This window comes from Acanthisitta chloris, unplaced genomic scaffold, assembly GCF_000695815.1.
Source record: "Acanthisitta chloris isolate BGI_N310 unplaced genomic scaffold, ASM69581v1 scaffold42831, whole genome shotgun sequence".
NCBI classification, from domain to species: domain Eukaryota; kingdom Metazoa; phylum Chordata; class Aves; order Passeriformes; family Acanthisittidae; genus Acanthisitta; species Acanthisitta chloris.
The window spans coordinates 19,448-33,573 of NW_008656178.1; the positions used below are offsets into that span (position 1 = coordinate 19,448).

The 14,126-nt window shown below is 37.4% G+C and overlaps 1 protein-coding gene across 3 annotated transcripts in view; it reads right to left on the minus strand.

Annotated features, from left to right (window-relative positions):
- Positions 1-565: 565 nt before the first annotated feature.
- Positions 566-14,126, minus strand: part of AP1S2 (adaptor-related protein complex 1, sigma 2 subunit) — a 28,264-nt gene continuing 14,703 nt past the window's right edge. Inside the window, exon 4 of one of the 3 annotated variants that reach the window (XM_009084190.1) lies at positions 566-827. In XM_009084190.1, the coding sequence (XP_009082438.1) occupies positions 780-827 (48 nt within the window). In that variant the 3' untranslated portion in view covers positions 566-779. Of the gene's footprint in view, positions 828-3,920; positions 4,563-12,343; positions 12,538-14,126 lie in introns of those variants that run through there. The other 2 variants (XM_009084192.1, XM_009084191.1) reach the window with 2 other exon arrangements.

Below are 14,126 nucleotides of genomic sequence, written 5' to 3' on the forward strand. Positions count from 1 at the left end.
TACAGTCAAAAAGCCAAACTCCTGTCTTGTGTTCATGATCAGAGCAAGCTAATATCAGACCTAAAAATAGTTTCCTGATTTGGTTTGGATTTTTTTGACATGCATTCCCTTTTTTGAATAGTAACTTGCACAGTTTTGCTCAAGGTAGCTACACTGAAATACACCTTCATGGCTAGTGAGTTGATCAGTTTGCAGTTTTCTTGCAAAAAGCCTTAACAGTTTTTACCAGTTTGATATGCAGATCCTGGCAGGATTCTTTGGTATAATGACAAATTCAGTAGTAAACAGATATTTCTGATCTTTATGCAACAACTGAAATAAGCAGAATTATCACAAGTGGTGACTAAAATGTAGATGAACAAATTCTTTGGTTGCATAAACACAATTTCTACACCATAACATTTCATAGTTGGAGATGTCTATGTAGTTTCTTTTCATTTAGATATGCTATATCATAATAATACATTTATTTCCTGAAGTCAAATTTGCTTATAAAAAAACAGTACACTTACTGAAGTCAAATGCAATTTTCCTACAAATGCAATGAAGGGAGACACTGAGTCAATTTAAATCTAATTCCCTTTCATTTATAAATTTTGAACTTAGGTTTCTTGTTCCCTTTTCAAAAAGAAGTCTTTTTCTTGTAGGCCTGAATGAAGCAGCTTAGCAAAACAGTAATACTGACAAACAGCATCTTACACCATTAGCTAAACATTACAATGAAGGCAGTGAACATTTACAGTATGGAACACTGAGATGTCATCAGCTGAAGTGAAGATTTATGTCAATCCAATTTCTTCAAGTACACTACGTGGGGTCTCTGCTTCCTAGGGAGGGAAAATGTGAGACAGTAGTAAATGAACCCTGTGTTTCTACTGAGCAGCTCTGTACATGAGTTAGTATGGAAGATGCTGAATTAAAAAAGAAAAGCTGAAAGACACGAAAACATAAGTACTGCAGTTTGCAAACATGGTATTAGCTGCACTTCTCACAGATGCTGTTAATTAGATTGCCATGGTTCACAGGAATAGCTGGTAGGTTTATTGCCCTTAAGCATAATAAAAACAAAACAATTCAGATGGACCAGCAGGAAACAAATCACAACCCAGTAACAGAGAGGGGAACTGGGGAGGGATGGGGGAAGCATCTTGCAATGGAGTCAGTGATTTTTGTGGTAAATTGTTTCATGGGTCTCAAAAATCTGTTAGAAGAATGAATATATGGATGAATTAAACTACTGATGCAACTAAGATACAGTATCCCTTCAGCTCCTTGTAACAAGTCTAGGGTTTTGCACAGTGATCCCATGCTCAGTTCAGCAAACCAGGTCAAGGTCCCTTGGTGTGCCTGGTGTCAAATAAATCAACCCCTTTCAGACATGGAAGAATTTTTAAGACAGGAATCTTATTATTCCACACCAGGCATAAAGTTTTAGGTTAATTCTAATCTTAAAAGGCTTTGTTTACATTCAGAGCGAGTTGTTTAATACCAAATTCCAAAGGATTATACTCAGTTTTGTATTCATTATTTCCATAGCATCTGAATAGAAAGAGCAGCTTAACTAGAAACATTGGGCTCACCTTTTCCATAATTATTAACAATGTCATAGGAAATAAAAAGGGATACTGTGTCCTTATGGAAACATGAACAGCTTTAGTATTAAGAATATGAATAAACTTACTTTAGCATCCTAAAACAAGACATGTCATGCAGCAGAAAAAAGGGCAGATAACAGTTAAGGCAGCCAACAAATTATTTTTCAACTGCTTTCTGAATATTTATTAGAAAAAAATTGTCAGCAAAATACATAATTAAACACCTCAAATCTTGAAAATAACATCATAACATTGTCTCTATCAACCTTGACTATGTAGCACAAAATCAAGTTTACTGTCCTCATTCAGCTCATGTATAAGGTGATTCCGCAGTGATGGAACAACCTATGATACTTTAAAGGCAACTTCATTTCAAAGTCAGAGCTTGGAATAAGCTACCTCTGGCACTTTGAGATGCCTTCCAAAATCCAGCAGCAAATAAGAAATTGCAAGAAAAAGCCAAGTTAAATCTGGAAACAAGATACTTGTTTAGCATTAAAGATGTAACGGTGCTGTGGGTTTTTTTCCTTACTGATGCAATATTTAAATATTCTTAGAACTGGAGTGACCCTGATAAAGCCAGGCAGGATGGGAGGATTAAAGATTTAGATGTGTATTTTAACACAAATCCCCCCAAAGGAGACACTGATTTGAAGAAATGGCTGTGTAGCATTTTAAATATAACCTGTTGTATTATATTCCTAGATGACTTTGTTGCATTCATTTTGGAACACAAGTGTCTCCCCTAGCCACCAACTCAAGGCTTTTTAGCCCAAAAATCCTACATTCTTAACCAACTGTGGCAACAGAACTCGAGTATTCCAACAGAATGTAACTTCTCCAGCATTTCAGGGTCTTTGAAATGTTTGCAATAAATTCACTTTTGAGTTTTGAATTGATTAGATGGCAGTGGACACTGAGTTACTCAGGGGTGACACAGGATATTCACAAAGTTGCTTGATCCCACTGAAGAAACACAGTGCACTGCTCTTCTCTCTTTAGGGCAGTGTAGTATTGCTGCCCCCATTGCCAATCCAGAGTTGTAGGTGATTTTCAGCAGGTATACACTTAAAGGCTAAATTTCTTTGAGTAAATCAAGGTCACTGGCTAACAACTTAAAGGAACCTGTTTCAAGGACATTGGCTACTTGTCCACAGATACCTCACCCATAAAACTGGGTAAGATTTTAATTTTTTTAACACTACAGCAGTAACCTTGAGGCAGACATGTCTTATGTGTACATCAACAACATGATCTCAAGGAACACCTAAAGGCTAATGTGTTTTGCTAGAGGAATAATTTTATCAATTACGACTTCTAAGAAACAAATATAATGAATTATATTATGTCTTGTTCACATTATTTTAGTAAGTGTCAAACATTTTATCCAATTGTTATGGAAAGCATTCTGCAGAATTATACACTACCTGCAGCTCAGAATCACCCAAGGCAAACAATGCAAATTTGAAATATCAGAACACAGATGAGGAAAAAAGTCATTCACATGAGACAAAAGTGCATGCAATACTTTATTTCAAACATGCCAGAAAAGCTAATTCATTACCTAGTCATTTAGAAGCAAGCAGCTGTATACAGATAACAAGGAAAACAGCATCTCATTACAGCTCAATGCACAGCATTTTAAGCCAACAGGCATGAAATAATGCAGGCTAAAGCAGCATTAACCAGACATCCAAACACATTGTTAATGGCTTACAGAAAAAAAGGCAAACTTGGAAATGGAAAACCACTCCTATGATCTTGTTGTCTAAGATTTCAGAATGCTGCAAATCCAATCCAAATCTTTTGTCTAATCCCCTAAATCTCCCATTTTTGTGTCAGTTTAGCATTTGGAAGGTAGTGCATTACCACATATAGTGTGTGGAACTAGCTGTTTGTGGTTAATCTCAGGAACTACCTCCTTGACAATTACATTTAAAAAATTTTCAAGAAGAGCAGTGGGTTTAGGTTACAGACAGAGGATGCAATCCATGCCCTCTCACTCTGCCCACTTTTTAACCAAATGCACTTCCATTCACCCTCGTGGCAGTTCTCACATACACAAGGCAGCCTGCACTTAAAACTGGAAATGCCAATTGGAGAAGACATTTCAAGTATACTATTGAAGGACTTAAATCTTTCCAACCCTAACCATTAATGGTTGGACTCAATGACCTTAGAGGTCTTTTCCAACCTTAATGATTCTATGATTCATTTGTAAAGCAATGAACGTGTTCTCTCCTTCAGTGGCAGCAACCATTCAACTACTCATTAAGTGTTTTGAACATTTAATACAAATGTTCTAGCTTTAGATTTACCTAAGGAATTATCTTTGACCTGATCAATTCTGCCTTCCTCCTCTTTGTAAGTCACACTAATGTGCCAGTCTCAGAAAAGGATATTGGTATGTGCATCTTTAATTAAGCTGCACAGTCTGCATAGAATTGTGTGTAACATCATTTAATACTTGTGTGTATACACATTTCACATGATACTACTCTTTCACTAGTTTCTCTGTAAGTATTAACTTCAACTTCCATCTACAGGCTCTAAGAGCATGTTTAAATACCACCACAACCTATTTGAAAGATAAACACAGGTCAGGTAATGTTACAGTATAGGTGCTGCAGTATTTAGATGTTTAGCTCAGAAAATGCTACAGAATTTTTAAGCATAAGACTTCAAGCTTACACACAATAAAAAAAAGTTAAACCATATGCCAACAAGCACAAGTTTTGTTGAAATGAGACATGTGAAGAGACAACACTGTAAAACAGAGGGGGAAGAGGAAAGTACAACAGCAGAGAATGGTTGTGGCATTCTATAAGACTCAAGATGACTGGATTCAGCAAGCTGATGATAATGTTCTGTCATGAGTAAGTCACAGGTCTATCTCCTCTGAAATGCTGCATGCATGATGAATGAAGCCATTTAGTACACTGGTACATTAAAGTATTCATGACGTGGCTACAAAAGAAATGTACATATTCTTATACATAATAGAAAGGTGGACAGATATGCAAGAAAACAAAATATTATCTCACTATTGTATCTCTGACATTAAAAGGACATTTAGTGCAAAAATACTATCCTGTATTTTTGACTACTCTAGATTTTCAGGGGGTGAGGGATGGTGGTGGGGAGAACCATCATTTTCCCCCCATACCTGCATGCTGGGTCCAACAACACACAGAACAACTTCACATCATAGTTACTGTATTACATAAGCTCAGAGTTTCTTCTCAGCCAAAAAAATGCTTGAAGCCAAAACACAGCTCCAGAGACAGACCACCCTGTCTGCTGGCACCATTCCTGTCTCTACAGTAGACACTGACTGTTGGCTTCTCTCAGGGACAGGTACTAGACTAAGTGACCTTCTGATATCACCTACCACATCTGCTCTACTGCACACACACCTGGAGGTATCACAGCTCTAGAAAGTGGCTATGAGCAGCACTGTGCCAGGGCAGCACTGCAGCAGCATTACTTGTGACAAAAATTACTTTTTATAGAAAGTGTTTGTTTAAAAGCTGAGAGGTGTCTGATATGTCTCTCAGCAGGCAAAGTTTTCTTTGCTTTCAAATGCTGCTGCTGAACTCCATACACTCTTGTATGATTAGCATGAACAGTAGTATGCAATATGCTAGAAAGCAAACAACACTCAATTTTCTGTATTAAAATCAGAGCCCTGAAGACAGATGAGGACTTTTTAAATAGATTAATAGCAATTTAGGAGTATCATCCCACATATACCCATTACACATCTTTTGGGATGTCTAATGGGATGAAAACAAAAGAACACATAATTCAACGACCTGCATATCAGTTGTCATCTTTTGCTGTGTACCAATTACAATCTTCAGTCTATTTTAGTATCCCAGCCCCCAGAATTACAGAAGTCTTAGAACAGAACTGAGAAAGTTCCCATGACTTCTCAACCTAACAATCTCCTCTGTGCCATCTCAGATTATTCCCATGATCAAGCTTGCATATTTTTAAACTCTAACCTCAAATTACAAAAGAGCACAGCTAAATATCCTAGAAGCTTTTACAGTATTTATACAGCTTTTCAGTATCAGTAATTTGAAGATTTTTCCACAGTAGTTTGAATTATTCTGACCAAGTTAACCACAAATGCAGCAGTTCACAAAATAATAGCATATATATAACTCAGTGACAGCTGCAAATAAATTCTATGAAATCGGCTGTGATTTTTGTAGAATTCAAAGGAATCTTGTATATAACAGAATTACCAATGTGAATTTTAACTCTTAAAACTTCTTACACTGTGTAAGCCAAAAGTATCAGCTTACATTAAAAACAAAATGCTGAGGCATATTCCTAACTGGCAAAGGCATTGCATGATGGTAGTGTACAGTATTAGCCCCAAGGAGTAGGAGTTTTGACTAAAAAGAGGAAAGTATGGAGCATCCACAGACAAAACATTCCCAGAGAGGTCCTTGTGGAAAACTCCTACCTTAATTACACTGCTGGGATGGTACAGTTTCATGAAGACAACTGAAAAACTGGCATATTGTAACAATCTAAAATGCCCATTTTTTACTTGGAAAACATGCACACATGTGACTGATTCTCCTCCTCCTTGAAAAAAAACCCTGTCTTCCAGTGTTTCACCCCTGGAAACCTGGAGCCATCAAAGCTGGTGTCTTCACTGAAATGCCTGCCAAATCTTGTAACAGATTTCTCCCTAATTTTACATTAGCTTTCTGGACAGAAAGAAGGAGAGCAGCTCATTTTCCAGCAGTCTTATGAGTCTGATTACAATCCACTGTTGTTGTGTTCAAAGATTATTCCAGGCTGTGCACATTCATTAGCACAATCTTTGGCCTGGAAACACTGACCACATTCCCTTTTACAGAACTGGTATCAGCTAATTGGGACATAGGAGTGTTCATTTCATGATTATCCACTTGTAATCTTTCAGTACTTTCCAAACTTCTACTCTCCCACACAGCCCTGGGGTATTCCACACCCTGTTCATATTTTCAATGGTTTATAACTTGAGGAATTAGCTGTCTTTGATGTGAAAATCCCAGTATAAAAATTCGATGATTGACTCAAATTACTGTTACGGGATTAGTGCCTCATCTTGACAGAAACTTATTTTCTGATCAAGCAAGACAGATTTGCAGATAACAATTGGAAGAAAGTGGTTATTTTGCTCCTGAAGGCTTTTTAGTTTACAGAACATGTAAACACCACCTGCAACTAGACTAGCAATAAACTGACATTGTAGAGGTGAAACTAAAGGATTAAATGCAAGATAAGAAGAGGTATGAAGTGCTAACACAGCAATATTGAGAAGGAAAACACTGAAGTTTCAGGAAGACTTCTGTACCCCATTAAGGGCATCCCAGACCACCCCATGCAGAGGGCCTGGCACTGTGGGCAGCCTCACAAAACAACCAAAATGAAAACAAAGCTTTGACAAATTGTTTGTCATCAAAGAACTACACAAGCTCCAGCTATGAGTTTGGTTTTCTTCACTGTGTTCCCTACTACACTGTCTCCAGAGTAGTTGTCCTGCTGGCCTGAATACCAGAAAAGACAATCTGGGGAAGGGACAGATATCAAATTCCACAATCAGTATCTATACTACCTTGCCTTCCTTTTGTGGGACTCTGCAGACCTCAGGGACATGCTTCACAGGCTCAGAAGTTGTCTGAGATAATAGTCTAGGACTAATGAGTTTATAAATGAGTTGATCTAGCAGCTAGGCAAGAGGCAATGGTATCCTTACAGCACAATACAATGGCAAACTAACACAAAATATTCTCTGAAAAATAATCACATTAAAATATGTGGAGGTAAACCATTTATCTGACTATAGGTCTAAGATACTAGTTTTGCCAAAGCAGTGATAGCTCTACAAGAAAAGCTGCACATTGCAATTCCACAATGTTTTAAAGTTACCAGAATTCCTCTTTTTCAAACTGACATCTGTGTTTACAACTCATTTTAAAGAGCTAATAATACTCTGATATTGTCAGCCTGAGTCATTAGAGAATTTTAAATTAGAAAAATGGTAGAGTTGATTTGAGTAAACAAAACTATTTAGCTAGCTGAATCCAAGTGCCATTTTCTCAGCCAACTTTGTTATGACCCAATCTAATTAAAAATCATAACCAAACTAAAATTACAAGGAACTTCATTTAATCCAGTCCCCCAAACAGTCTACCTGTAACTTTCCTGAGGGTTATTTGTTCTGTTAAAGGCATCCAGTGATGCCTTTTTAATGTGCCCCAGGCACATTAAATGCTACATTGTCATTGCCACTGGAAAATTTGCCTAACACCTACTTTGAAATTATTTTCTTGCTGTAATTTTAGGTATTCTATTTCTGTAGTGAACAAGAAAACAGTCTATTTCCTCAGGCAAGAGAGAGACAAGAAATTATTTATGGCTACAGCAAACTGTCTCAAGTTCAATGTTTTGCAGAGCTGCCATTTTACTAACACCTCACAGCAGTGACAGACTTCAGGAATACTTGGCATGACTTCTTTTTCAGGGAAGGTTTGCTTAGGTTATTGTTTTAACTTCTTTCCCAGCAAAACCAGCAAAAAGCCTAGTAAGGCAAAGTCATGTTAAACTGCAGGCAAAAATTGCAATGCTACCCTTTGATAAAGACTTGGCTTTTTCCTCTCCTCCCAGCACCTAACAAAACCCTACCTAGAACAACAGACAAGTTGTGGGACCATGGAGTGTACAGAAGCTTGGGAAGAATTCTACAGAAACAGGCTACGGGGAAATCAGGGGGGATGAAAGTTTCTCTTTAGAAACATGAAGTTCTTACAGTAGGAAGAGATTAACATTTAACAAGCACTTCTTTAGCAATGCTTCAGAAGCAATTACTTTTACACTCACCTCCTGAATCTTTATTAGGAAATGAAAAGCTGCTTTAGGAAATTGTTGCTATTTTCAAGGATTTCAAAACAGGAGTATCTGTATCCTAATCTTTGGCTAGCTAACTATTCAGAAACTCTAATTAGATAGAAGGGTTTGAGTTGGAAAGGATCTTTTAGACCACCTAGTTCCAACTTTCCTGCCGTGGAGAGGGACATGTTCCAGAAGACCAGGTTGCTGTGCCCCACCCAGGCTAGCCTTGAATACTTCCAGGGATGGGGAATGATTGGGAAAATTCTATTTTACTTTCAAAGGAGAGCAAAGTGTTTTCTCAGAGCACCTAGAAACACCCATGATGTCTTGAACATCTTCAAAGACAAGTATTAACTATGATGCCCTTCAAAAACAAAGAACAATACTATATCAATGCCAATTCCAAGTCAAGATCTTGTCTGCAGCTTCCTATACAGAGAAAACAAAATTAAAAAATCTTCCAGATCGGTGCAAATTTGTCAACACAATTCTCAACTAGAGTCTGAGACAGCAACAGCTGTCATGCAAGTGTGATTCAGCAAAACATCCTAGTGTATGCACTTTGGCTGTAAAACATCAGCTCAATAGCCCAGAGCAGAAGGGAATGACTGTTCGTCCCTTAGCTCAGCAGTGACCTGCCTGCCTCCCTCTCAAAACAGAGGTAAAAATATCAGTCGAGACTTCGTGTACTGTAACTGGATAATAGTGAGTGCTTCCTGCTGCCCAGCTGCTATTCTGATCTGCGGATCAGAGGTGATAATCGCTCCGGGGGGCACAGCTTTATACCTGCCAATCCTGCTGACAGCCCAACCTTTAAGGGGAAGGATGGTTCTGACAAGCCACCGGAGGCTCCACTTCACCTCCACAAAAACAAGAATGCTTTAAGCACATACTAGAGCTGAATACTTTGTATTGTGAAGTTAAAGCCAAAATTATTAAAACTCACTGAGTTCCCTATCAGATAATCCCACAGTGCCTGGCCAACTGCCAAACTACGCACAGAAGGGTTCATTAATGCTTTCCTCCAGCACTGCAGATACAGGTTTGCATTACTTATTCCCCTCTGCTTAAGGAAGCATTTCTTAGACTGCAGGGCTGTATCTTTGGGGGCTGACCAGAATATACTGCTGGAACAAGCCCTGTCACGTCCAATATCATTCAGCTTCCATGGCAATGGCATTTAAGCACTCCCCTTCCTTCCTGCAGCACTTTGCAGTCTTCTAACTGTTTGGACAAATGTTTGCAGGCACAAGCTGTAAACAGGGAAAAGAAAAGCTGCTGACTATGTTTTTAGAAATGAGCAATTTAAATTGGATCAGTTTAAATGGATCTGAAATCCAGTTCTAGAAGGGTCATATAAATAGTTTTTCTGGCACAAAGGGAAGAGGGAAAGCTGAAAACTCCCTAAGTCAATACTGCTACTGAAGCTCCTTGCTACACTCCTGTGACTCAGGCCAACAGCAGGGGTGCAGCATAAGACAGGGAAATTAGAACTTGCCTATGCTGACTTGGAAGTTCACAGCAGACATGAGTCAAGACAAGATACATGTGGAACACTGGCTTTTTTAAACACTTCGATACAGAGAATTTTTAAAAACAGGATGTAATTTAAGTTACACTATTAGTTTTTCAAAAGTCCTAGCTCAGCAAAAGCAGCTGCTTTTCACTTCCCTTCTCAATGCCACTGCTTTCTTCCTCCTGGCACTTGACTCATGCTCCCCTGCATATGCCCAGGTTGTAGCTAACAAACTAGGAACCAGTGGATCAACACAAGTGCCATCACAAAGGTGGTAGTAGGAATGGATCAGCCTTCTTAGCAAGAGTCACTGCCAGCAGAGTTTTGGGTGGTGAGGGAACAGCACCCTGACTCAAGACCATGACTTTACTACCTGATAACTGCTTTCAACAGAAAGCATAAGTTCTACACAGTAGAAGTTGGAATGTATAACAGAAAGATTTGATCCTGTCTAACTGTATACCACTTAGGTTTTTCACATATATATTACATCATACAAGGCTTACCTTAAATCTCACTGAAATCTGTATGGAACCAACTGCTTATGAATGTGGTTTAGTATAATTGCTGTACAGCACATGTAGAAATTAACACCCTAGTTTACAAGCAAACCTCTCTAAAACAACCCTCAAAAACCCCCAAATTCTACTCATTCAGTGCTTGTTTATGGCTCAGTGTCATAAGGATTAAGTAATTTGAAGTTGTATAACCTATTAGTTAAAAATCAGGTTAATCCAAGCACCAAAGCTATGAGTCAAACTCCTCCCCTTGCCTGAAGACAATCTTCTTTACCTCAGATCTTTCTTAACACAGCTGATCTTCATTCCTATATACAAGCTGCAGTTTCTTCCTGCAGGCAAACTGTCCCCCATCTCTTATTATATGTAACATCTATCTGTCCCTCTCCACTCACCCCAGCAGACACCACATCCATTTCTCCATACACTGAGAAGTCATGACAACCTTGTAAATTATGCTCTCTACACAGTGACTATTCCTTCACTCCTTTCAGGGAACAGTACAGGCCAAGAAGCAGCTTCAGATGATGCCACTGTGTTTAATTTAATGAGGACAAAGCAGGTTTCTTCAACTAAAACTGTGCCCATCCATAACATTCATCAGGGACATACTGTAAGAAAGTAAGCTGAAGTCACACAGAATTCTCTAAGCCTGAGCTTATATGTGCCAGAATTGGACTTTATAGCCATCTAAGATGACAACAACAACAACAAAAGTTTAAGACTTCTCAGTAATAGCTCTATGTTTAGCATAGGTTCTAAAAAAATATAGATACTTCTTCAAGTTTTAATCACAAGGAAAATTTTACAGTTACAGTATTAATACTAACCTCACCATGAGAATCACACTCTTCATACATCAACTTGTTATCATGACGAGGAGAGAAAAAGCAATAAACACGGGGGAAAAATGTGGAAAGTGTCAAGCTTGAGCATTTAGGTTTTTCTTAAAGTTGTTTTAGAATATGTCCAAGCTCATAAAAAAATTCTGTTTTCAACAAATGACTTGTTGGCTGCCCTAATTCTAAAGGTCTAATACACAAGCAGGTTATTAGCACAGATCAATGGCTGTATCATATACCAGGAAACTCTTGAATGGTAAAAATACCCACACACCAACAGTGAATTTAATTTTGAATGTTACAAATATTTTTGTCTACTATAATTATTTTCTTTTATCTGGAAACTAAATCCTCATATTTCTAAAGCTGCATATAACAATGAGCTCCATTAGCACAGTTCCACATTACAAAAGCCAATTTGTTTACTGAACTACTTGCTTATCATCATATCAAATAAGCAGCAGAATAATTAAGTTTTCTCCAGCAAATCATTTTCATGTGTGTTTTTTTGCCTTATGCAAAATAAAATCTTACCTTTATTAGTAGGACTGCCACAATGTATTCCACTTATGCTTTGGACAAAAATATGTTGCAATGCACTATATATGCAAATAAGCTTAGTTCTGTCATGCAGCATCTGGCACTTGATACACAGTCAATTGCAGCAGCACCCAGTCTTTTGAGGGCACATTTTCTTTGCACAGCAGATATAAACAGCTCATTTTCCAGTAAATATATGTTTACATGGGTTGGTTGTAAGTAAACAAAGCCAAACATCTGTTTAGTTATTAGTTTGGGTATCCATTTCTCTAACTTGCATTATCCCACTTAATTATCAACACCAAAGAAAGCCAGTAGAAGTCAGACACTTCAAGTTGATGCGGTTAGTATGTAAAAGGAAAATAAAAGGAAACACTCAAAGCACTCTTCAAAGACCATCATGCAAGTGTTGCAGAAAGTTAAGCCCATCACCCATTTTCTGTTTGCCCTTGCAAGGACTTAATTACACGTGCAGCAGTCTTTGCATAGCACCCATTTAATCCATGCCACCAAAATGGTAAACTTGGTAGTTACCAATCATTTAGATGGGGGTCAAAAGGGCTAATGCCTTAGATTGCTCTTAATCATAAGATATCCTCAGACAAACCTCCCCAGTCTTCATTCTGGCTCTATAAATACAAAATCAAGCAGCAGTGAAAATGTAATACCGACTACTAAATTGAAAAAAACAAACAAGAAAAAACCCAAGATCCACCCAATCATGTACAGCTTATTCCCATTCAAAATAAGACTTAGAAATATTCTAAACTATATACAAAACTAAATTCAGTTATTTCACTCAAATGTGTTTCAGCTATTGTTACTCTTTAAGTTAACACAGTTTTATTAGATCTTAAAGTCCACTGTTAAAAAAGGAAACAAATGCATGAGTAAAAAACATCTGTTCAAAGACTCCAAGTAGATGCATTAAAAAACCCTCTTTAGTTTATTTTTTATTTCTTAACAAGATAAAGGATATTGGTACCTTAAAAGAGTAAGTTGTATAGAGTCGTTTAGAAAGCTTTACCTGTGCTTGAAGGAGTATTACTTCAAAGATTTTTTTCAAGAGAACTTAAGATCAGTTGTGCATTATTTTAACAGATTGAGAGCATAATAGAATAGGAGCTAGCAAATTTACATATATTTAATTCAGTGATTAACTGTCACACAGTATTATTACTAACATTAATATCAAAGTAAGACTTGTTCCATGAAGAGAAATGAGTTTCATTCAACCTTTCTACCCACCATCCCTGAAGCAATTTAAACAATTTAATTCAAGAGCTACAAAATCATATTTATTATTAAGTCACTGTTGTTACTTGCTGAGCAGTCATTTTCAAGTAGTAATACTTGGTGCAAAAAGTTGAACATTTTCACTTTAATCCATCAGTTAGTCAAACAGATTTCTCAAAGAACTGTGAACAAACTTTTTTCTCCTTTTTAATATCAAATATTCAGTGTTTAATATATAAGCTTTTATTGTATTTTGATATCTATCACCAGAACTACTACTGTTGCTAGACAGCTTGGCAACAAAAACCAGCTTATCCTTAAAAATAATAAATAAAAGTCCCAAAACACATACCAGCAATGTGCCCGTCATCTGTACAACACACAGATAAGACCACAAAGAAATGAGAATCTAAAAACCAAACACAACAGGCTACCTCCTGGGGGCATTCATATTCTTTTCACCTAATATTCTCTGGCACTCTAAAAACCATCTTCACAGGTAGTGAAAATTCTAGGAAAGGGTAGCAACACTGCAAGATGACACATCATCTCAGACACCAAAGTAAAAAAGGAATTTTCTCCTCACAATCTCAAGATCCAAACATTAACACTGCTCTTTTCAGCATTCTGTAGGAACATGTTCTATTAAAATGCAGATTAATGTGTCCATTCAGAAAGAGCACCTAATTTTGAAGATAAGATACTCCTTACTGTCAAGCAGTCATCTGCAATTGTTCATTGAATTTACTGTTTATTGACCAAAAGCACGTGACTAGACTCCTCAAAACAGCTGTGGCATATGCAGCAGTGCTAAGATTTTCACTCTATCACCCTGACATGGTGCTGCTACTAACAATGACAGAAGATTATCTCTGGAGAAGAATCTATCAGTTCAGTGTATAGATAATAAATACACCCTTAACAGAACTATAATCTATGAAGAGTTGGTTGCACTGTTAAGAAACCCTCCACAGTTCTACAA